Genomic DNA, 26,000 nt, shown 5'->3' on the forward strand with positions numbered 1-26,000 from the left:
ATCAAGTGCAGGAGGACTGCATGAGCTCGGAAAACATGTCATCACAAGTGCATTTTTTTCGCCTTCTAATCTGCCATAACCTCAGGGACGGAGATGATAGGGGGACCATAGAAACATTTGCACCTGGGGGGAGATAAAAAGGGAGAGTAAAATTTAAGATGTTACATTTCTGAGAACAAAAGGGAGACTCTTTCACAGTGAATCAAGCAATTCACAGCACATGTGCTTTAGGTACGAGGTCGCATTTTGCCTTTTATGTTGAGCCCCTGCCGGTATGGTGACATATCTCACACAGCTGGGCAACAGAATTCTGTTTCCAGGCAGCCATGGTAAGCCTTTTGGTACGCGGGGTTGGCTTCTTCCGCCTTCATAACATGTGGGAATGGTTTCAAACTGCAGCGCCATCCTTTCCCATAGCAAGCAATGGCGGTTGGGTTTCACATTTAAAGGAGGAGCTGCGGTTTTCCGGGTGGATGTGCAGCACAGACCTCCCCCCACCCCACCTCATGGCTATTCTCTGGGATGATCCCTTCATCCCTCCCCCCACCACGTGGCTATTCTCCGGGATGATCCCTTTTAGCCAAGCGCAAACAACCCAGCATGAACGGGGTCCTTTTACTGTTCCTTTACAAAAATTCCCCTATTTCAACCATGTGACCATGAATGATGTCACTCTCCTGAGGTTTCAGAGTAGCAGCCGTGTTACTCTGTATCTGCAAAAAGAAAAGGAGGACTTGTGGCACCTTAGAGACTAACAAATTTATTTGAGCATGAGCTTTCGTGAGCTACAGCTCACTTCATCGGATGCATTCAAAAATAAAGACCAAATGTTGCTTGAATGCGACCAAAACCCAGGACCATTCGCTGCCATGCTTTGTGCTGCAATGATTCCAGACTACTTGCTACTGGCTTGGCGTGGTAAAGTGTCCTACTGTGGAGGACGAAATAAGGCAGCCCTCTCCATAAACCTTCTGCAAAGGCTTTCAGAGTACCTCCAGGAGAGCTTCATGGAGATGTCCCTGGAGGATTCCCACTCCATCCTGAGGCACATTAACAGACTTTTCCAGTAGCTGTACTGGCTGTGAATGCATCCCAATTCTTCAGGGAAAATCAAACATTAAACACTATTGCTTTTAAACCCTGTACTGTAGTTACAAATGTGCACTCACCAGAGCTGTCTTCTCCGGCTTCAGGGTCTGGGATCCCGCCTTGGGAGGGTATTGGCTCCAGGGTGATGAAAAGGTCATGGCTGCCAGGGAGAATGGATTCACCGCTTGCCTGCTGTGCATTCTCCTCTTCCTCCTCCTCCTCCTCCACAAAATTCTCCTCCCTGTTGTGTGAGACTCCCCCCTTGCAGATGTCCACGAACAGTGGTGGGGTAGTGGTAGGGTCCCCCCCTAGAATGCCATGTCGCTGATCATAGAAACAGCATGTATGGGGGTCTGACCCAGAGCGACCGTTTGTCTCCTTTGTCTTCTGGTAGGCTTGCCTGAGCTCCTTAACTTTCACGCGGCACTGCTGTGTGTCCCTGTTGTAGCCTCTCTCTACCATGCCCTGTGCGATTTTGGCATATATATTAGCCAAATATATTAGCATTTCTTCTTTTTGATCGGAGTTCGGCCTGCACAGATTCTTCTCCCCATACAGCAATCAGATCCAGTGTCTCCCTTTCGGTCTGTGCTGGAGCTCGTTTGCAATTCTGGGGGGACTGCATGGTCCGCTGAGCTCGCCATGCTGACCAAACAGGAAATGAAATTCAAAATTTCCCGGGGCTTTTACTGTGTACCAGGCTAGTGCATCGGCATTCAAAGTGCTGTCTAGGGCGGTCACATTAGAGCACTCTGGGATAGCTCCCGGAGGCCAATACTGTGGAATTGCATCTGCACTACCCCAAATTCAACCCAGTAAGGTTGATTTTAGCGCTACTCCCCTCGCCGGGGAGGAGTACAGAAATAGATTTTAAGAGCTCTTTAGGTCGACGGAACAAGGTTGGTTGTGTAGATGCATTCATTTTAAAATTGACCTAACACGGCTAAATTCAACCTAACTCCGTAGTGTAGTCCAGGGCTTACTTTGCTGTGGCAGCCCTGTGTGAAAGAACTGTTAAGTTTTCTGATCTAGAAGAGGGTAACATTTTCAAAAGTGACTTGGGCACTTGGGATCCTAAGTCTCATTGAAAGTCAGTTGCTCAGTATTAACAGTTGAGGTAAGGGCCATGCTAAAATTTTGGGAGTAGGGTGAGCTCAAATTAGACATGTAGGATGGGAGTTTCAGAATCAGTCAGTTAACCTAACTGATCCCATTGAAGTCCATAGGAGTTTTACTATTGACTTTGGTGGGAGCAGAGGTAGGCCACTGGCTAAGTGTTTTTGACACTTACCCATAAACTCTTAAATACAAATTAAAGTACTTTGCAATATTGCCATCTCTTTTTTTTCTAAATGTAAACTGTGTTTTAAAATGTTTTATATTTTATCTCTTGGTTCTAAATTTAGGGGGGGAAATTATTTTGGAATATGATTTTGTAATGTTCTGTTAACATTTTATTTTATTTATTTTTTAGTCTATCAGCCTACCTATTTCATTCTTTTTTTTCCAATCCAAGTAAATAAGCTAATGTCGGATATGCTCAAGTGCATTTTTTATCATTCTGATTAAAGGAATTCTCTGAATATAATATACACTACAGGGATACCCTGGCGTCTCTTTTGAAGGGTCTTATGTAAAGATTACATTAGCAGAGATTTCTCAAGTGTAAATCTCTTTTTTAAAACCGAGTAGAAAGGTATGTGTACGGAAAAATATTCCAAAGAAGGTGCACGTGTGGAGTTGTGATTCAGTAAAAGAAGGTATTTGATTTAGACCTCTGTTCAGGAAAGTGTTTAAGCATATGCTTATGTACTTTCCTGAATCAGGGCCTTAATCAGTAAACAAAAGAATTTGTAAACATCTGTACATTTCATACTTTAAACAGACAGACTTTGTTCACTCCTTGAAAAGACAGGATATGCTCAGATTTACATTTCAAGCAGGAGAAGTTCTTTTAAAAACAGCTGCGTTCACAAGCAACCGACTCAAGATAAACTTCATCAAACTGTGTCTTTGCCAGCTTTTTCCTTTATAATATATGATTTCATGTGCTGTATTATGCAGCAGAAGGGAACCCTACTTTTTGCTAGCAATCGCAGTGCATAACTGGATGCTGACAATTAGGTGAACTGATTCCCCACAGGCTACTACCAGTGTAATAGTGTTGTACTCTTTCAAAACCTGAGTGTGGTTTATAGCTCTATGTGCAGCTAAGTATAATTACTTGTTTCTCCGTTGCGCTGAAGAAAAGGTTGAAGCTAAGGGTAATTTTTTTTTTTTTCGAAATGGGGGATAAGGAATCAAGTGACTATACTATGTAGAACAAATATTTCGTTCCCTTCCTCATTTTTTTCAGTTTCCATTCCTTTCTTCCATTTACACTCTTCTCTCTTTTTCCTCTAAAGCTGTTTCATGAAGGCACTGTCCTTCCAGTTGAGGTCTGCTAAATACTGTTCCCTTTGTAATGCCATCTGAAACAGCCAAGATGGATTGCTGCTCCAAATTCTTCTTCTCTAACTGAGTACTCGGCCACCTTGGAAGCTAAGGACCACATTCAAGAGTCAGACTCTAATCCTCTGGTTGTAAACTCATGTCTCTGAGGATTTTCTTGTGTAGAAGCTAACATCCGACTATATTTCAAGGAGAAAACAATTAAAGAGATTACAACACTCTGCAGAAGTTTGTGGGACACTTTCCTATGCACTGTGCCTACAGGATGAAACTCAATCCTTTGGCACCTTTTAGGAATATATGAAGTTGCTCTTTCTTAATCTATGTAAATATGCATAATTTGGTATATTTTAAATTGTAGATATATTTTGTATCTGTTCATTCGTTCTTTTCTGAGAAATAGACCAGGATCTCTGTGCCTGAAGTGCATAATTTTGGTTAGTGTCCGTTTGCTGTTTCAGCCCATGTTTGTTCTGGGGTAATTCAACCAACCATGTTCTCAGTAGTGTGCACAGTGATGCATGCAGGCACACTTTAGTTAACAAGCCTGTGTAGCAATTAATTTAAACTAGTTTGGAATAGAATTTTCAAATCCTGAATTTCAGTGATATTTGTGGGACAGAGAATGAGGTCCTCACCCCCTCTCTGCCAGGGTGCCATTAAAAAGGGCTCTAGAAGTCCTATACTCACACTGGGGGAAGATGACTCCAGCATAGACACTGTGGAAAAACCACCCTAAGGTTGTCTTCTGAGCCCTCCTCAAAAGCCTTGGCATATGGGGGTGTGCCAGGCAATGTTGGTCAAGAGGGTTGTGTCGAGAGAGGGACCATAACAGGCAGTGCTATGCCCTGGCAAGGCTTCAGTCATTTCAAGAGAGCACCATGGGATTGAGAGGGTGCAAAGGTGGCTTAACGCTTCTGATCTCAGAATTGCACCCAGCATTTAAAGAAAAGGAAACAATTGGAAAGTCACTGTTCTGATGCCATTCCATGTTTGATGTCCTTCATCTGTGTTGATATATATTAGAAATCTTTGACACTGTTAATGTAAAGAGTCTGATCTCGTCACACTTACTTCTGCTGAGTAGTACCTTACTCCTTGATTAGTGCTATTAATTTCAGTGGGTCCACTTCGGTGGGAGTAAGAATGGCAGCATCAAGCACATAGTGTTAAATTACTTGTAGTCACAGAATATTTTTCTGGCTAATGAATAGAAATTACTCATTTCAAACTTATATAATGATGTTTTCCCTCTTTTACTGCAGGTGGTGGAAATGGACTTTAAGAAGCTGTGACTCAACATTTCATCCTTGAACTACAACGGTTTTTTGTTTTTTTTTAATCTGATTGCACTACAAAAAAGCTGCTAATGGGATAAATGCTGAGAAGTTTCAAGAATTGACTTGAAATACCAAAAGCCATTATTGAAAATCAAGAAGAGCTTGAACCTACATCAGTATCATTCAGTCAATATTATTTCCTCACAACAAGAGAATGGCAAGTAAACGAAAATCAACTACCCCATGCATGGTTCTAGCAAGCGAGCAGGATCCAGACTTAGAAATGATATCAGATTTGGATGAAGGACCTCCTCTACTTACACCAGCAGAGAATGCTACAGCTGAGAGTATATCAAGTGATGAAGACATTCAAGAATATATGGATTCAGACAATCAGCAAAATAAAAAAGTTGAAGGTGGCTATGAATGTAAATACTGTACATTTCAGACGCCAGATCTAAATATGTTTACTTTTCATGTTGATTCAGAACACCCTAATGTAGTATTAAATTCATCCTATGTTTGTGTGGAATGCAATTTTCTTACCAAAAGGTATGATGCTCTTTCAGAGCACAATCTGAAGTACCACCCTGGAGAAGAGAATTTTAAACTGACCATGGTGAAACGTAATAATCAGACAATCTTTGAGCAAACAGTGAACGATCTCACTTTTGATGGGAGTTTTGTGAAAGAGGAGAACGGTGAACAATCCAACACCTCAGAGATCCCCTCATCAGGAATCTCAATTAGCAAAACTCCTATTATGAAAATGAAAAACAAAACCGAGACTAAACGAATTGCTGTTTTCCACAATGTAGCTGAAGACATTCCTGGTGAAGAAAAGGAAACTGAAAATGAGCCAGACTGCGAGGAAGTAGTCGAAAATCCACAATCAGCCGTTTCCGAGTCCAAAATGAACAATCCAGCTGCTTGTGGTGCAGCAGATACAACTAGCCCCGTAATGACGCCAGCGCCCGTGATTCAACCTGGGGTGGCACAGGTAATAACTGCTGTCACGGCTCCACAGAACTCTAACTTGATTCCAAAAGTCTTAATACCTGTAAACAGCATTCCAACCTACAACACTTCTTTGGATAACAATCCTCTTCTGCTCAACACCTATAACAAATTTCCCTATCCAACCATGTCAGAAATCACCGTTCTCTCTGCTCAAGCTAAATATACTGAGGAACAGATTAAAATATGGTTTTCTGCCCAACGTCTGAAACATGGTGTGAGCTGGACGCCAGAAGAAGTGGAAGAAGCAAGGAGGAAGCAATTTAATGGCACTGTGCATACAGTACCACAGACAATTACGGTTATTCCAGCACACATTTCAGCAGCTGGCAATGGTTTGCCATCCATCTTGCAGACATGCCAAATAGTTGGTCAGCCAGGTCTTGTCCTCACTCAAGTTGCTGGTACAAACACATTGCCAGTAACAGCCCCTATAGCTCTGACAGTAGCAGGAGTCCCAAATCAGACACAGTTACAGAAGAGCCAGATCCATACCGCCCAGCCTGTTGCAGAAACCAAGCAAGTAGCTGCCATTCCAGCCCCTCAGCTTATCAAACACGAAACCACGTTAGTAAATCCAGATTCATTCGGCATCCGTGCAAAGAAGACGAAAGAACAGCTGGCGGAATTAAAAATCAGCTACCTTAAAAATCAGTTCCCTCATGATTCAGAGATTATTAGGCTCATGAAAATAACAGGCCTGACCAAAGGAGAAATCAAAAAGTGGTTCAGCGATACACGATACAACCAGAGAAACTCAAAAAATAATCACGGCATTCATCTCAACAACGATTCTTCCACCACCATTATTATTGATTCAAGTGATGAAACAAATGAGTCCCCAACAGTAGTCACGCCACAACATAAGCAATCGTGGAATGCGTTCCCTGATTTCACCCCACAGAAATTCAAAGAAAAGACTGCTGAACAGTTGCACAACCTCCAAGCAAGTTTTCTCAATAACCCTATCCTGACCGACGAAGAGCTGAATAGGTTAAGGGCACAAACTAAACTGACCAGGCGAGAGATCAATGCCTGGTTTACAGAGAGAAAGAAAACAAATGCTTTAAAGGAAGAAGAAGCTGAGTTAAAAGAGAGTAGTGCAAGCAGTTCAAAAGATGAGGCTGGAGAAACCTCTCAGGGAGAGGGATCTGTATGGCTACGGTCAGGGGGTTCTGCAAGCAAGGTGGGTAAAAAGTCACCAGAGCAGTTACATATGCTTAAAAGTTCATTTGTCCGTACTCAGTGGCCATCCCCACAAGAATATGACAAACTGGCAGAAGAAACTGGCCTCCCGCGATCGGACATTGTTAGCTGGTTTGGAGATACTCGCTATGCCTGGAAAAATGGTGGTTTGAAATGGTACTATTACTACCAGGGTTCCAGTGGGAATTGTATGAATGGTCAAGGCTTTGTCAGAAGGAGGGGGAGAGGGAGACCAAAAGGAAGGGGAAGAGGAAGGCCTCGTGGGCGGCCTCGGGGAAGCAAAAGGATAAACAACTGGGACAGAGGATCGTCAGTCATCAAATTCAAAACTGGAACAGCGATCCTTAAGGATTATTATATGAAGCATAAATTCCTCAACGAGCAAGACCTTGATGAACTTGTTGCCAAATCTCACATGGGATATGAGCAGGTCAGAGAGTGGTTTGCAGAAAGGCAAAGAAGATCAGAGCTAGGCATAGAGCTGTTTGAGGAGAATGAGGACGAAGAAGAAATGCTGGATGATCAGGAAGAGGAGGAAGAAACGGATGATAGTGACACTTGGGAACCCCCCCGACATGTTAAGCGTAAATTCTCAAAATCAGATTGACATGTAAGTTTGGGGCTTGGGGCAAAAAACCCATAAATTATATCTGACATTATTTTGAAGAGCCAAATAGTTTTTAAAGGCTTTCCGTTTTAGTGAACACCTGCCTAGCATGTTCCCTCCACCTGAGAGAGTGGACAAGATGCTACCTGTGCAGCCACCAAATATTTGCTTCCTGGCTAGCAGAGATGGATATGCTCAGTGCTTACTCAGGGTTTGGAACTATAAATCCAACCCAAATTCTGCTGCTGCTCCTCTTCCTCCTCCACATCACTGCTGAGGGCTCATCATTTAAGTGACTATTTATAAATATTTAATTGCCTTGTGTTTAATTCCAAAAAAACACAGCTGCATTTTTCATTGTTATAGGAGAAAATAACCCGCTCTTGGAGGAGGAAAATATAAAAACCTAATATGTCTTTTTGCAAACCTCGTTTTACCTCCTAAGGCTTCAGAGCTTTTGGTGTTTGTTTTTTAAAGGAAAGAATTCAAAAACAGAAAAGAAGGGGAAAACTGTGACAAAGGAATCAATAACCACAGGGGTGAGGATTACTTGGTTTTAGAAAATAGGTGAAATGAGTGTCATGTTTTTCAAAGTGTTTCAGGTTTACGGAACTTCTGCTGAAAATGTCTTTGTTATCATGAGCTGAGTCAGTTTAAATGTAGGGCTATAAGGTGCTATTCATTAAACTTAATCAGTATATCCAGAAATCCATTCTACATCCATTTAATTTAAATGCATGGTAGACCTGATGTGATCCATATTTTTTTGCTTACGCATTTGGTTTTATGTTGGAAAATGGTAACATAAAAGTCCTTGAAATCAAGTGCAGTATTCTGAAAAAGGTAAATATGCAGACGAGTTAGGAAAGTTGCTTTAAAAACTGTTCAGAATCAGCTGCTTTGTTTAGAAACAAAGACATGAAAAGACAGGGCAGAGATTAAAAGCATCTGCAAAGTCACTGAATGCTAGGAAAAAGACTTCAGCTTTTTAAAGTAGCTATGGCAGAACCCCAGTATTTTAACTCTTAGAGAAAATTAAAACATGACTGCTGTTGCCTCTTAGTCTTTGGGTGTAACAAATGATATGTGTACACATCTCACTTTTCGTCTCTAGTGGCAGCCCAGCTGAACAGTTTGCATGCAAGATTAACCATACTCCATCCTTATGGATTCAGCCCATCAGTGTGATGATTACTTCCATGAATGTGTAGGGCAATAAAACTACACGGTCAACTATTCTGGTTTCAACTCAAAGTTTGACCTACCTGGACTGAACTCCAGAAGTATTTGAATCTGATAGGGAATGTCTTCTGAATCTTAAATATTAGTTTCTCTAAAAATCAACCACTTGGTCCCAAGAAAAAAGAATTTTCCAGTGCTTGAACAGACCGCTTTAAAACAATGGTCTAGATTCACTAAATACCGCTCAGGAAGGTGCCTCACACTAAGGATAGGCAGTCAGTGTTTCTACTGCCATCTTCCCTTATTTCCTGCTAGAAGGAGAAGCAACTTAAAATTTCACTAGGTCTTTGAATTCCACCATGGAGAAGAGATGCTGAAACAATATCCTGGTCCCCTGGCCAGTGCTGTCTACTTTTTGGGTGGCATTAGCCCCTACAAAAAACATCCTGTTATCACACACATTCTCCCTTTGTGCCTTCTCCCCAGTGGGCACCCTGCTTTCAGGGGCCTATAGAAGGCAGCGTAAACCTGAGTCAAATCTATCCCAGTGTTTCTGCACCTTCAGTAACCAAGTTCAGAACTCCTGGGGCTCTCTTCTTCCTCGCAGAGATAAGTGGTGACAAAAGATCAATCACTTTCCCTCTGACCATGAGCTTCTGAAGCTGTGGAGACCAGTAGCTCTTACAAAGCGCTCGCTCTCGCTCTCTGATTATGGCTGACAGATCAAACAAAAAAGAAGGGAAAAATATGCTTTCTCTAGGAAACATCTTGCAGCGGACTATTTGTGTTTAATTTGTGCTCCCTCTCCAGACATATCTGCAGCCACCTCTGTAATCTGATGTCTAAAGTGCTGGCTCAGCTGCAGGAGGATACTCTGTCTGTCTGAAATTCCAAAGCATGTGATCGAGTGTGTTCTCCTTGTCTGTTCAATATTACAGACAAATGTTAAGGCAGTATGCATTTGAGCCTATGTTGCAGGATTCAACTTTGGAAGTATCGGGTGGCTTGAGGGACCAGAACAGAGCACCAAAAGTCCAGCAGTGTGATTGGTCTTTTGTTGGTACCTATCACTGTGAGGATAAATTATAACCCCTGCAATAAATGTAATTACCAGTTACAACTTTGGGGGAAGCACACTGATGTTTCCAGTGGAGTTCATGACCCTGGATATATGCTAGTTTGACAAGAGATCAGTATCTGGCCTATTCTTTTTGGGCTTCAACTTCTAAAACTGTCTCAGTGATTAACAAATAGTCTTGTTAGGCTGATGCTGATATAGATGAGGCTGTTGCGCAAGCCAGAAGAAAAATCTTTTTAAAAAAAGTCATGTTAATTTCAAGCTCCATTGCAAATATAGGGTCAAAAATCAGTGTTTGCCAAATGGGAAACGACAAAACCAGTAGGGAGAGAAACACTATTTTTGAGCTTCCAATAATATTAAACCCTGAAAATCCTTGGCACTGTCTCTCTATTAAGGCAAATCCAGGCTTTGCTTCTTTAGGGGTGACCAGAAGTTTAGATTTTTCTTTTACATTGTTAAAATAAACTTTTTCCTGTTTTCTTAAGAGATTGTTTTTAGGCCAATATTGAACTGAACTTTTTAAAAAATGTGGTATGATCTAATTGGGAAGATCTCCAGATCACTTTGGATGTGGTCTCTTAAATATCACCACATACGAAATGAGAGAGACATGAAGGGATAATAGATTTAAGTATTTATTCTGATACTCCTGGGAGGAAAGTCTTTCAGTAAAATACTCTGAGGATTACTTTTAACATATACTGGGACAGATTCTCAACTGGTATAAATGATATAGCTCCATTGACTCCAATGGAGTTACAGTGACTTACACGAGCTGAGGATCTGGACCACTACCTCTTTGAATTCTGGAAGATGTAAAACAAAACAAACACTAGGGGCCTGCTCATGGGAAGAGTTGAGCATCCACCACCCTTATTAAAGACAAATTGAGTGTTCTGAGCCTCCCAAGACTGAGCATGATGATAAAATGCTGACTAGAATAACCAGTGACGTTCCTAGGAATTGTGTGCGCTCAGCACTGCTCATAATCTGGCCCTATTAACAGACCCTTAAAAAAAAATAATTACCATTTATAGCATTTATACATTTCTGTGGAGAGGAGGGGGTTCCTTCTTATGGATGCTTCTGTCATCTCACCACAACTGACATGAAAATGAATCACTAAAAAGTACTGTCTGTGTGGAAGACTGCAGGATTGTCTGTTTCTGTAATTGTAGCAAAGGCAGGTAAGAAGCAAAATGTACTTTACAACAGTGGCTCCAAAGTCTTGCTGCTCAGCCCTGCGATGCGCTGCTGATGCTTGCCTCCCTCTGTGGGTTTGTGTGTGCTTGGAAATTGACTGAAATAAACTATTCTGGAATAATCATCACTTGGATTAAGCTAAATCAGAGAAAGGCACTCTTATTCTGGAATAAGAGTGTCCATACAGAGGCTTATACTGAAATAACTATTTCCAATAATTATTTGGGAATAGCTATTTTGGTAAATTTCCAAATGTAGAAAAGCCTTTATTATTTCTGTAAAGCTTGGAATGTCAAGATCAGAAGTAGTCTAGGCTCTCTGTGATGGCATTAAAGCATGTACTGTTGAGTGGGAGATGTGGGGGAACTGTCTTGTAGAGCTCAAGTCTTAGCCCTAGATAGATGGTGGAGTTGAACAAAAAAAAGATTAGGAACCAGTGTTTTAGAATGCACCTGTGGATGTGGCTGGCTGAGAACAAATACAGAGCCAGAATGTTCTCCTTCCTTTTCCTCTGATGTTTCTACCAAGAATATCTGATCTGATTATGTAGTTGCTGCTGCCTTTGAATCTTAGCTGATGGAAAAATAAAGAAGTTTCCATGCCAGAATGGGGAGAGACATGAGACATGAAAAGAAACGGGTGTCTGGGTGGGCTCATGGTCCAGTGTTACCACGGTATGCTGCCTCCTAGGAGAATCCCTCAAGCACTATGCAACCAGCTCATTTGGCTCTTAAGGAAGAGGGAGTGTTTGATATCTTTCAAGTGATCCTCTCCTACAGACCCAGAACTGCTGTTGGCTGGCTGTAGAGGGAGTCAAAGCCAGCCTTCCGTGGCCACATGGATGAGATCCACCAGATACAAGTCCTTTGAGAAGAGGGGCAAATGGAGAAGCCTGGAAATTTTTCTTCACTTGCCCAGAAAAAAATCCACTTCTCTAAAATTTCATAAGCAAACCATGATCCATTTCTTGTTCTGTCAGAATAGCAAGGGGTGTAATAAGCTAGGTTTTGTGCCCCTTTCCTCCCTCACTTTAACTATTATGAACTGCTGCATAGCGTTGAATGCAAAGAAGGAGCTAATTCCTTTTCCTCCCTTTTTTCTACATAATGATGGAACTTGAGTGATTTTTCCCAGTACACGATAAAAGTTGGGCCACTCAGTGTGTGCGTTTGTCCACCAGACTATTGAAATTGCTTCTGAATAAATGCGTACGAAGCTTCCCTACCTAGCTGTAATATTGATCGCTGGGGATCATGTGAATGCAGTACGCCCCCCCCCCCCCCCCCGAGGAATCTTTCACATGTTGCTTACAGACTTTGGGCAAAATCCTGTCCCCGTTGTGATCGCTGGGGATCTCTGATGCAGCTGAAGAGATTTCTTTCTGCTGTACAGGGTTGGGGCAGGATTTCTGGAGCCACCACACAAGAGGTACAAAGCCCAGAGATGTAGATCCATTAGCTCCTTCTCCCCCTGAAGTGGGAGCACAGCAGTAGCTAGGACAGTTGCAGTCTCAGGCCATGTAATAGCTGTGCTGCCACTCCTCAGCTCAGGGCTGGGGAGGGGTATTGCCCCTTTTGCACTAATGGATCACTCTAGTTGGATGCTTAGTGTTTCCTTCTGTAATTATGACATGCTTGGCTTCAGCCACCTGACAGCGGTGGAGCCAGCACCATACCTGTATATATTCATAGTACCTCCCAAAGAGAGAAGGCAAGTTTTCCAGCTGCTGTCTTGCTAATACCCAAACCCCAACCTGGAAGCTTGAAAACTGGGCAAGCAGTGAAATAATATTGACTGTCAGGGATTTAATTGGGCTTTGCTTGGCAATAGGGCTTAAAAAACATTAGCTACTAATGAAGAGATATGAATATTAGTGATCAAGAGATCAATAAATATATTGAAAATTGTTCAAACTGGTAGAATCATATAAACTACAGATGGAAAAGATCTATGAAAGAGTCCATTCCCTAACCCTCCCTATGCAATGCTGGATTGTTTCCTGCTCTGTCTAGGTTTTAAATACCTTGTGTGTCATAGGATAAACAGACTTCGCAAATAGTATGGCAGGGGCTTCAAGTTACTTTGGAGCTTTTGTACTGTATTAGTATTATGGAGAAAATGACTCAAAATGAGGACAGTTAAAGAAGAAACAAATTAATAATAGTTCTTTGCACTTTATATAGCAATTTTCGTCCCACTATCTCAAACCACTTTACAGAGGTGTGAGATTATTATCCCCATTCTGAAATGGGAACACTGAGGCTTAGAAGGGTTAAGGCCTATATTCTTAAACTTAATGGCCTGATGTTTCCCAGGTATTGAGTTCCAGTACGTGCCACTGACTTCAGTGAGCTCACTGGGTGCTCAGCACCTCTGAAAACTCGGCAGTTTTTTAGCTCCTTGACTGTGAGTACTAAAGTTCGAAAAATTTGGCTTAAGTAAGATTCCCAAGGTCACAGAGTGGTCATTAATAATTCTATGGCACTCTTCACAGGAATATGAATTAACTTGTGTCCTGGCCAAGTTCCAGCTTTGATCATTGCATTTGGTACCTGAATTCTCTCTGCAGTTTGTTAGATATGGTACTTGCCTTCCTTTGCTGTCCTAAACTATTGTGTGGTGTTGTACCTTTTTTCCACGCCACCTCCACATTTCACCCCAGAGCTGGCAGCACTATAGTTGTGGCTGAAATGGTGCCTGGATCTAATAGTCTGTCTTATATTTCAATTTCAGTTTGTAGAGCATTTGGAGGTGAAAGGTGCTATAGACATCTTGCGTTTTATTTATCGCAGCACAGTAAATTAAGTTGAGATATTATTTGCCTTCTATTGAGTAAAGTGTTCCATGTGCCTCTTCGGATCAAAAAGATTCCATGATACTTTCCCTAAATTATCTGCTAACATAACGGGAAAGCATGAGTTGCAAAGCCATCAGCTGTGTTCTGACAAGACAAACCACAGGAATTCCTGGTATGTTATGACTTCCAAGTAGCTTTCTTCCTTAGTCCCAGCTTCTGAAAATGTTTCTAGATATGTCAAGTAGTCTGATCTGGGCATATTTGCAGTTTGTATAATACCAATATTAAAAATTAGTTGTCCTCCCTGGGAAGGCTTTATTTATAGAAAATGTTGCACTGGATTCCACTCTTCATGTGCACAGGAGAGTTAACAGGAATCAATTTGGTTTACATAAATGATAGTGCTCTGCAGTTTTCAGTAACTGCAATATATTTGTGTCTTGTTTCACATGTGAAATGCAATCAAGTTAATGCTTTGTAGGGTATTTCAAGTACAAGAAAAGTGATTGACTAATGACCAGCAAGGCTTTGGGAGGTGAACAGCATGTAGCAAGCAGTATGATCTACATCTGCTGTATGTGATCATGTTAAAGGAAGCTGTTGTGGCATTTTAGAAAAAAGCGTTTCTCTTGAATGATTCAGTAGCTTACAGTGTCTTTCCTTTGTAGCTGCCCAAAGTGGTGAAGGGGAAGCAAGATATCTGGTTTACTGTGAATGGGCCTAATCTTTCGTGAAACCAAGAAAATTTTGGGACACACACAGGATTGAATACTCAAAAGGATTGGAACTTAGTGTTGTGCCAAAGTTAAACTACTGCAGCTGGTAGAAGTTCTGCACTGTAAATAGAAGACTGATTAAAAGACTACTTGTAAATCACATTTTAATACAGTACATTTTTATTCTGATACATGATGGAAACTTTCTGTTTTAGACCTTTTTTGAAGGGGCTTCAGTGACCACTAGATTTTTGTCCAGCTTAATACTGTACGTTCTAGTAAGATGGGCTTTATTGCCTGTGTTCTTTGATATGTGATTAAGCTTATAGCTTTGAGTGACCAAACATTTTACAGAGTAAAAGTTCTTAGAAAAAGTAAATGTAACTGATATTTGTGTCTTATTTATCAGGCTCTGCACAAACTTTGAAAGTTGTGCATGCACTTGTACAACTTACACATACAATTGGGAATGCATGGGATTCTTCTCAACATTACAAAACTAAGCCTTATGGCATTATGGATCATTATGGATCTTGTCTTTGGATTTCTTTTTTTTGAGGTGAAGATATGAATGAGTGCCACTGTTAAAATATTTGTAATTTCCATTATTGCTTTCAGTAGAGGCCTAGTTTGCTTTAACGCCTGAAGAAAATAACAAGGGAAAGAGGAAAATAAAAAGAAGCTGTCAGAAGAATGAATACTGAGGGAACCACTGAAATAAACTTTGTACCAAAAACTTGAAAACAGAAATAATGTAATACATTCTTACTGAATGTGTGTGTGTGTTTATATAAGAATTATGCAGAAATTAGGAACTGTCTTTGTTCAAATATGTAGCAGTCCAGAGCTTTTCTAGCATCATTCTCTTTGTTAATTGTTAACTACGTTGCCATGTCAGGAGGCCTGGAACATTCATGTAAACTCTTTCTGTTAAGGCAGATGCACTTCATTCATATTTTTAAAATAATTTTGGGAGGATATTTTTAAAGATGACAAAGGGGATTAGGCACCCAATTTCCCTGAATGTCATTGGGAGCCGAGCACCTAAATCCCCTTTGTGCCTTTTGAAAATTTCCCCATTTGTTGCTACAGGACTATTTTTTAAATGTGCTTTTTCTTCAGAGAAATTTTTTTTGAAATGAGCATGTTCCATTTAAAGCCCCGCTCATGTACAAATAACTGCAGAGAAAAACCTGCTTGCCTTCATTCACACAAACTTCCAGTTGGAGCCAGTACATGAGCTTAGCCTGAATAAGACGAAGGGCTTGTCTACATGCACAAGTTATAATACTTTGACTATACTAGTATACTTAAAGTGGAACAACTCCCTAGCGTGAATGCACTGATATCTATATAAGGGTGGTTTACACTGGCATAGCTATTCCCATACACTAAGAGGAATACGCATCCCGGTGTAAAATCAACCTGATTATTGATCGTTATACCAGTCCAAAAACTATAGACTGTTGTTAGCTCCCTACTGTTTGAGCAATCTGTTTTACACAACTCATAGAATGCGACATCATAAAGAATGTTTTTTACTTAAGCATTTGTCAACTAACGAAAGAGTTACAGAGGAGCCCTGAATATGCATGCTGCTGTCATTTTTACAAATGGTTACCTTTTTAAACTACAGCTTTATTAGTGATTCCAAAATACTGGGATTTAGTTGATGTTTTCGCAACAGCCCAGCTGGCTTTGTGAGTTGGTGTCTTTATTTCTTTTTCATACTGCTGTCAATTACTATTTTTTTAATAAGGTAAAATATGCAGAAATTTCGTGCACTGCTTTATTTTTCTTTTTTACTCCGTAGAGCACTCTGAAGTGTAATGTTAAATTGCTGTTTGGGGGGAGGGGTTTGTTTTGTTTTGTCTTTCAGCATTGCTGATTGTGGTCTTTGATCTATTTGACAGTTTCTTAACCTTTTCAGCTGTTGAACAGATTTGTTGTGCTTCAGGTATTGTAAAATGAAGCCTTTGAATATATTTATATTATTATCTGTTTCCACTGCAATAATGTTTAACCATCTATAGTTGTAAATAATTCTTAACAGTGTGTGTTTCCTTATAGGCTCAGTGCTTAATGCTGATCTGATGTTTGCTAGCTTAAAATATTTATTTGACAGAGAAGAAGAAAAAAATCTGTCTTACCCAGTTGATTTGTGTCTTTGAGTGCATAATAAAGGTCAGCATTCAGTAGTAATTTTCTTTTTAGTGATTTTCCATTTTCTTAAATGAAAATCAAATAGTTATAAAAAGAATTATAGTGACGCCTCTCTTAAAGGATAAACAAAAATGGGTTACTTGGCAGAGATGGTCTCTAATCCAAGTGCAGTCACGCAGTACTTGAAGCCTTTAAAGATACTTTTAAAATGGAACGTTGCCTAACAAGACCCTGACCTTGCAATTTGTTGCATGCAGCAGACTGCTGCGCCCATGTGGAATCCCACTGATTTTAATGAGGCTCAACATGGGCACAGCAATCTGTCTGCACAACAACGAAGTGCAGGAACAGGTGCTATATCTATATTGTGTTTGTGCATTTGATGGAAGTACTTTGGGCCCCATTTTCCACTTGCCTTGTGTAGTCACTTACACCTGTGCAGAGTGAGTGTAAAACACTATCATTCTGAGTTGTTAGCAATTTACACTTGCTTTGCCTAGGAGTAAATTACTGTACAAAGCAGTGGAGAATCAGATCATACAGCTACATCATTAGTTTAACTGTTGCCTCTGTATAGTGAGTTTCCCCTGTGGTCTCTTCACACAAGAGGGGAGAGAAGAAACACTTAAACAATACAAAAGTAAGGAAAGAAAAAGAAAGAAAGGAAAATCTGACTGTAAAAGCAAAAATATTGGGAGGGTGACTTGGGTAGGTATAGTGCCTGGAACTACTTTTAAATTGTCTAGCTTGTCTGAAGGTGTCCTGTTAAGACAAGAAACTGAGACAAGGTTGTAGGAAAGGCAGCTCAGTTTAATAGATACAGTTACGACTTCTAAGCAACTAAATATGGCTACCAGTACCCAGAAAAAGTTTTTTATAAGAAATGGGCAAAGCTCTGAGCTGCTACCCAGGGGCACTCCTGGTCCACTTCTGGCTGCACAGGTTCACAAAAGGGTTCTGGAAGAGCTTTTTCAGCAGGATGGGAATAGACCTTTAAAGTGAAGTGCCCGTACAAAGACACACATTCAACACAGGCTTCATCTACTGGTTTCATCTTGAGCAACATTTAGTATGTGCTATCACTGTCTGGGTCAGTGAAGCAGGTCAGAGTTCTGAATCAGAGTGATCTGGAAGTGCCAGATGCCAAACCTGTATATGAATAATACTGTTTTAAAACTCTTCCGTCATGTTCTCACTTAGATGGTTGAACCCATTGGGGTGTGTATTTTGCTGACCGACAGAAAATAGTTGCAAAGCACTTTGGTAGCTGAAAACATCTGCATTCAGTGCACCATTTGGGTAAGGATGGCTTTATTGTTTTTGTGGGGTCGGAAGGGAGGGATTATGACCTAGTAACATTGTTTAAAGTCAATCTGAAGGGACTATAGTGTGTTAGGGTGGATCAGGAAATTTAACTTGCATTTTTATATGCATCCCCTCTTCACCATTCCAGGTAAGTGTTTACTTATAAAGGTTTGGGCTTCTGTCAACAGCAATAATTTCTTAATCTCTGCTTTACTGAAATTCCCTATGGGCTTCTGTTTCCCGCTCACTTCCTGCCATTGCTTTTCAGAAGTATGGAACTACACTGATTTGATAGATTTGTGATGAAGCTGAACTCTCAGCGAGTGCTTTTGCGCCCTCCCGTCCTGGACAGCCAGGAAAAGAGAAACAAAAGATTCCCTTCCCTGCCATGGTGCCTTTCCAGTGTGCAGATCGTGGTGGAATTCTGGATTCAGGGCTGCCATAGTCTTCAGTGGTGCTGCAAGTCTAGCTGTCTTCATGCTGCTGATCAACTGTTCCTGCAGGGTCTCTTGCTTGATATCCTTCTGCCTCAAGTGTTAGCTTGTGTGTTGCCTTATTTTTCCTAGGCAGCACCGTACATCTGTCTCATTTTACACTGCACTGGCTTTTACTTGCTCTTCTTCCCCGGTGCACTTTTTCTTTTGTGTTTTCGTTTTGCTTTTTTAGTAGAAGACATCCATCTTATTTCCCTCTCCTTTGTTCTGTACTGACCCATCTCTAGGCCAAAGCCTGCTTCAGCAATATCAGTCAGCCCTTCATTACTGCATCTAACAGGACTGGATACTCAGCCGGTTGGCTTCATATGTGGGTTCATTCAAGTTCTTGTGATGCTTTTTGAAGAACTTTCCTGGTCTTCTAAATTTAAGACAAGAGTTTCTTCACTGAAGGTTTGATCAATTGGCTTCACCAGGCTCTGGATCAGACCCCGAAGGAGCAGATATCTAGTCACAGTTGTTTAGAGGCAGATCCTTTGCCCTGTTACAGTAGTCAGCATGCTCTCAGAGGAGGGTTTCCACAGCACTCTGTGCCCTTGCTAGGTAGTCCTTATGCCATAACAGTTCTTTGAGTATATGTCCCTACAGGTGCTCCACCATAGCATGTGTGCATGTCTGTGCACTCTGAACTGGAGACTGTAAAGCAGTGTCTGCAGGTCTGCACCTGCACAGAGCAGCTCCTCATTCTCCCATCTGAGGGCATATAGGGAGGCATTGACCTGCAGCTACTCGGTTCCTTCTCAACTGCCTGCGGCTCCAGATGGAGCACGTGGTATCAGCTGTTCATCTCTGATGAAAAGGGAAGGGTTACTTTGAAAATAAGAGGCTGATATTTTGCCTCTGAAAGGAGAGAGACTTTCAAGACTTTCACTGTTTTGCATAATCACTCAGTTGCAAAATAAATGCTTGTTTTAATTTCTTGTTCTTTCTTGTGGTTTTGATCAATAACTTTCAACTTTAAAATGAATGCTTTTAAATATAAAGGGAAGGGTAACCACCTTTCTGTATACAGTGCTATAAAATCCCTCCTGGCCAGAGGCAACATCCTGTTACCTGTAAAGGGTTAAGAAGCTCAGCTAACCTGGCTGGCACCTGACCCAAAGGACCAATAAGGGGACAAGATACCTTCAAATCTTGGGGGGGGGGGGGGGGCTTTTGTTTGTGCTCTTTGTTTACGTGGTGGTTCTCTCTTGGGACTGAGAGAGGCCAGACAGAAATCCATCTTCTCCAACCCATCCTAATCCAAGTCTCCAATATTGCAACCAGTATAGGTAAGCCAGGAAAGGCGGATTAGTTTAGCTTTTGTTTTATGTGAATTTTCCCTGTGTTAAGAGGGAGGTTTGTTCCTGTTTTCTGTAACTTTAAGGTTTTACCCAAAGGGGGATCCTCTGTGGTTTGAATCTGAATACCTTGTAAAGTATTTTCCATCCTGATTTTACAGAGATGATTTTTACCTTTCTTTTTTAATAAAATCCTTCTTTTAAGAACCTGACTGATTTTTCCATTGTTCCAAGATCCAGGGGTTTGGGTCTTTGATGATTTTGTAACCAATTGGTTAGGATATTATTCTCAAGCCTCCCCAGGAAAGGGGGTGTGTAGGGCTTGGGGGGGATATTTTGAGGGAAGACGTCTCCAAGTGGTCTCTTTCCCTGTTCTTTGTTTAAAATGCTTGGTGGTGGCAGCATGCTGTTCAAGGACAAGGCAAAGTTTGTACCTTCGGGAAGTTTTTAACCTAAGCTGGTAGAATAAGCTTAGGGGGTCTTTCATGCGGGTCCCCACATCTGTACCCTAGAGTTCAGAGTGGGGAAGGAACCCTGACATGCTTGTTTTAATTTCTTGTTCTTTCTTGTGGTTTTGATCAATAACTTTCAACTTTAGAATGAATGCTTTTGGGTGTTTGCCAAGAAATCGAATAAGCCAAGGTCTCTCTAGGGGAAAAGAAGCCTCGACCGCTTTGTACCACTGTTTTGATGTTGGATAGTGAAAGAGTTTATAACCTTAACTCTTTTGGCCCTTGAAATTAATACAACCGCTCCTACCTCTGTACCCTCTGATGATGTACAGGGGCTTTTCCCTGCGCTCTGGTACCATCTTCCTGCAGCTCCAAGTAGCTGCCCCATTGGCATCTCTGGTGCCACACACACGACCTCCTTCTTGGTGCTGAGCCACGTTCCCAGCTCTGGCACCAGCTCAGGCTATGACTATAGGCTTTCGCAACCCTCCACCACCCTCCACTTTCTTTTCCCTGGATAACCTTCTCCTTCTGGATGAACTGGAATCTCCCCCACTCAGCTGTACCAAAGCCCCTTCCCCAGCACCACTCCAACAGGTGCAACCTGAATCTCAATTGTACTTAAAACTCTCAGTACCAGCACCGATACTTAAGGCGCCCTCCTCCCTTTAGCCTAGGGGATGATACTTCTGACTCTCAAGTCTCAGTACAGGGCTCTACCTCACTTCTGTACCACCACACCCCTCTGGGTACGTCTATGCAGCAATCAAACACCCATGACTGGCCCAGGCCAGCTGATTTGGGCTAGCAGGGTTCAGGCTGCAGGGCTAAAAATTGCTGTATAGATGTTTGGGCTTGGTCTCCAACCCAGCAATTTTTAGCCCTGCAGCTTGAGCCTTGCTAGCCCAAGTCAGCTGACCCAGCCCAGCTGTGGCCGTGCTGTGGATCTTTTATTCCAGTGTAGATGGACCCTGTGAGTCTGTTACAGAAGAGGATGTTCTGGAGCCTACCCGGTGCCCTAGACCTCAAGGATATGAATATCCTTGGGGACCTTTCTCCTGTCCCTCTCCTCCTCAGAGGGCTTACTGGAACCCCTGAGGACACTTTAAACAATTTTATGGGGTACCAGCTCGAAAGAAACCCCAGTGCTCACTCCGTACCTCATCATTCACAGGCATCAATAGACCATCCTTCAGGGCTGCATGCCGCCTTGGTACTGGGGGAGGCACTAGAGGAGCAAGAGCTACAGATTCAAGGAAGTTTTCCCCCATCAGCCAAATCCTCCTCCTCCTCTCTGAGTGAAGCAGTAATCCCACCACTGACCTCTTATGCTGATGACTTTCGGGCCTTCCAGGACCTAATGAAATGTCTGGCAGAATCCCTCCAGATGCTGCTAGAAGAATGTCCAGGAGTCCTAACATTCCCTGGTAGACATTTTAAATATCACCCCTGGGGACAAATCACCCTACCAATTAATCAGGCACTGTTATTGCCTGCACATTCTTTATGGCAAACACCTGCTGCTATTCTGACCACCTACAAGCAGGCAGATGATAAAATATGATATTCCACCATGGGGAATGGAGTACTTCTTCCCCTAGCTCACCCCTGATTCCCACATGGTGGACACGGTTAATGAAAGAAACCATCCCGTTTGCTCCAGATGCTCTTCTTCAGACAAGAGTACAAACAATTAGACCACCTAAGCAGGAAAAACTATTCACCAGCAGCTCTTCAATTTTGAATTGGAAACTACCAGGCCTTGATGGCTAAATACAATTTTAACAATTATTTAAAGTTCAGAAACTTTATTGAACATCTGCCACAAAACCAAAACCACCAATTTAAATCCCTTCTCTCTGAGAGCCAATGGATTGGGAAGGGCTCCCTGCAAGCTGCTCTCAATGTCACCGACATGGCTCCTAGATCCCTGGCTACTGCTGTGGTTCTTCGCGTGACGGTCCCTATGTGTATCCCATACGTCGGATATGCACGCGCTCCATGTGCCTAAGTCTGGAATTTTCTTGCAAGCAGAGTCTGTTGGTCTGCACATACACTGTAGCTCTTCTTGTGCTCTGAACTGATAGTATAAGGGAGGGTGCAGGTTAATGCCTCTCCAGTTCCTTCTTACTGCCACATGGGCTAAGCTGGACTCTTCAGTGTCCTCTGCGCCTGTCTATTGCCTCAGGCCTGTCAAGAGTTTTAGTATTTTTGTAGTGTAGTTAGATGGTTGTTTCTCCTTTTTTCCTCACCCCAGGAAATTGCTGTGATGCAGTAGGGAGCGGTGTTGACCTGGGAATGTGGCAGGAGAGTTTCACTGGGGATGGGAGACCTGAGAGCCTGTAACCTGAGCCAGGAGCGGGAGGGGGGAGGTAACCCCTCTGCCCGGGAAACTGGACAAAGGCTGCAGGAGACCCCCTGCTGGAGGGTTTTTTGTTTCAGTTTTGGGCTGGGTGGTGGAATGCAGGGAACCCCAAGGCTGGGGTCTAAGCTCCCTCCCCCCAGGAGGACTGGACTGAGGGGTCCTGGTTGTACCCACAAGCTCTGTTTTAGACTGTGTTCCTATTGTCCATAAACCTTCTGTTTTACTGGCTGGCTGAGAGTCACAGTGAATCCCAGGAAGAGGGGTGCAGGGCACGGACTCCCCCACACTCCGTGACAATTGCCTTCAAGAACTGTGTTTTCTGGCCTTGCTGCTTTTCTGTGAGTGACTAACATTAATGCGGCCTATGCTGCCTGGGTGAGGTGCACATCTCAGCGCAACACCTGCCACTCCTTTCCCCCCAGAACTCGTGAGAGTCGGGAACTGAGACTTAAGAAACACCTGATGGAGAAAGCAATGAGACCCCCAGATCTTTGACCTGGGTCCTCCCTCAGACATTAGTGTCATCAAGCAGGCAGTACTTCCCAGAACAGGAGATCAGGAATGGAGGCTAAGACTTCTAAGCCTAAAGAGGAGGCTTCCCAGGAGAGTCAGGGGCACTCCAATAGACATGGACAAACCAACTTTGTCAAAGACTGCCCTGAAAAGAAAGGATCCCTCCCCAACTCTGTCAAAGTTAGGAAAGCCTGCTTGTATGGTCGCTAAAGATGTAAGTCTTAATTAATCTTGGCAAGAGAAAGTGGCACTCAAGGGTACAGATCTGCTGGTTCCAATATAGGTTCTGTTAGCTAAGGCTAAGGACAAACATCCTCCAGTGCTCCCTTCCATATCTAGAGCCAACATTGTGCCTATAACAACAGGGTCCCAAATGGATCCAACTTCCGCTGTGACCAGAGAAGCACCAGATCTGACAGCTCCCACGATGGACTCCCTGCACCTCAGGGTGGTCTGAGACCTGTGTCTCCCCAGAGGACATTTTTGCCCTCCTCTGTCCTCATTCACCCCTCCTGTAGGGATCATGTCTATTCCAGGACATTGTTACTCTAGAGGAAGAGCCTATTTTGAGGATGCAGAATCCAGTTTTCTATTGCAGCTACAGCTGTGGGGACAGCGGCATTACAGTCAGCTATCATTTCTGCATCCTCACATCCACCCCATGTTTGACCACTGCTTGTTAATCTCTCTCCTGTGGAATACACGTAGGGACCATCACTCAAAGAAGAAATGGAGGTTATTTACCTGTAATTGGAGATTCTTCAAGCTGTGTGGTCCCTATCTTCATTCTACTACCTGCCCATCATCCCCTTTGCTGAGCATTAGCCAGATTTGCAATAAGAGTAGGAACTGGAGAGGCATTGGTCCACGCTGTCCTTTACATCCTCAGTTTGGAGCATGAGGAGAGCTACGGTGCATGTGTCGACCAATGGATATTGCTTACAAGAAAATTCCAGACAGGGACATGGTGCACATGTGTAACCCACATGGAATATGGAGAGGGACCACACATCTTGACGAACCTCTAGTTTCAGGTGATCTCCATTTATGCAGTCAGTATCTTGGCTCCAGGCTTCTGGACTATCAGTTGAGATTAATCAGCAGAATACCATTGAAGACCCTCCCTTTAAAGAGTCCAAACTTATCAGCATGGACACCGACACCTTCTCCACATAAAGCTTGAAAGGCAACACTATAGGCATTGAGAATTTGTGTCTGCAATAAAAATAGGTTTTAGCAGGTGCTCAAACGTTAGACCACACACGGCCTGTACAACCACACAAGGCCTGTCCTAGACCTTCAGAGCCTTTGAGGAGGAGATCCAAACCTGCCTGCCATTCCAGGAGGCAGCCTTGGGTGGGTTCGGGGGGTACTGGCTTCAGGTCCAGGGTGAGAAACAGTTCCTGGCTGTCGGGAAAACCGTTTTCTCCGCTTGCTTGCTGTGAGCTATCTACAACCTCATCATCACCATCTTCTTCTTCGTCCCCAAAACCTGCTTCCGTGTTGCCTCCATCTCCATTGAAGGAGTCAAACAACACGGCTGGGGTAGTGGTGGCTGAACCCCCTAAAATGGCATGCAGCTCATCATAGAAGTGGCATGTTTGGGGCTCTGACCCGGAGCGGCCGTTCGCCTCTCTGGTTTTCTGGTAGGCTTGCCTCAGCTCCTTAAGTTTCACGCAGCACTGCTTCGGATCCCTGTTATGGCCTCTGTCCTTCATGCCCTGGGAGATTTTGACAAAGGTTTTGGCATTTCGAAAACTGGAACGGAGTTCTGATAGCATGGATTCCTCTCCCCATACAGCGATCAGATCCCGTACCTCCCGTTCAGTCCATGCTGGAGCTCTTTTGCGATTCTGGGACTCCATCATGGTCACCTCTGCTGATGAGCTCTGCATGGTCACCTGCAGCTTGCCACGCTGGCCAAACAGGAAATGAGATTCAAAAGTTCGCAGTTCTTTTCCTGTCTACCTGGTCAGTGCATCTGAGTTGAGAGTGCTGTCCAGAGTGGTCACAATGGAGCACTCTGGGATAGCTCCCGGAGGCCAATACCATCGAATTGTGTCCACAGTACCCCAAATTCGACCCGGCAAGGCTGATTTAAGCGCTAATCCACTTGTCAGGGGTGGAGTAAGGAAATAGATTTTAAGAGCCCTTTAAGTTGAAAAAAAGGGCTTCATCGTGTGGACGGGTGCAGGTTTACATCAGTTTAACGCTGCTAAATTCAACCTAAAGTCCTAGTGTAGACCAGGGCTAAATGTATTGTTTCCCAATGCCCTCTGTCCTTTCCTGCAGTACAGAGGCTCATTCATGCTCACACTTTTTTAAAGAGTGCAGTCTAGGATTTCAGTAGGGCTCTGCATGGACACAGGGCAAGATCAGGGCCTAAATATGACCTTATGCTTTGCAGACAACATGAACTCACATATTTTGGAGTTTGTAACTAAAAAAAATTCCAGATGGGGGATCACACCTGCTGATTCCTGTAAGGTCTGTAATGTAATTGTGCATATTCCTTGCTAACCACTAGAGGGCATCTTTATGTATCGAGATCCCCTGTAGTGGAGCAAGAAACAATGCATCAGTTGAATAAAAAAGCAGGTTATTTAGCTCTCTGCCTGTGTCTTAATCAGCAGGTTCCTGGGTCCAGACATAACAGATCCAACAATGGTGACGAAGCAGTAGGGCTCATACACAGCTGCTGGTTTAACTGTCCTCCAGCACCAAGAGCCTGTAATCAAGTGCGGCTGTGCTGAGAATGAGGGTGGGAGCTGATACAGGCCTGGTGCAGAATACTGTTCC

The 26,000-nt window shown here is 42.8% G+C and overlaps 1 protein-coding gene across 1 annotated transcript; it reads left to right on the plus strand.

Annotated features, from left to right (window-relative positions):
- The first annotated feature begins 5,024 nt into the window (after window positions 1–5,024).
- On the plus strand, window positions 5,025–14,698 carry ZHX1 (zinc fingers and homeoboxes 1). The gene is made up of 2 exons (XM_074943889.1): window positions 5,025–7,653; window positions 14,582–14,698. Exon 1 carries the CDS (start codon window positions 5,035–5,037, stop codon window positions 7,648–7,650), a length of 2,616 nt encoding a protein of 871 aa, XP_074799990.1. The 5' UTR covers window positions 5,025–5,034; the 3' UTR covers window positions 7,651–7,653; window positions 14,582–14,698.
- The last annotated feature ends 11,302 nt before the right edge of the window (window positions 14,699–26,000 follow it).

This window comes from Natator depressus, chromosome 2 (assembly GCF_965152275.1).
Source record: "Natator depressus isolate rNatDep1 chromosome 2, rNatDep2.hap1, whole genome shotgun sequence".
NCBI classification, from domain to species: Eukaryota; Metazoa; Chordata; order Testudines; family Cheloniidae; genus Natator; species Natator depressus.

What these genes read in the sequence shown, in the direction of transcription:
- ZHX1 (XM_074943889.1), top strand. Translation starts at nt 5,035, where the DNA reads ATGGCAAGTAAACGAAAATCAACTACCCCATGCATGGTTCTAGCAAGC.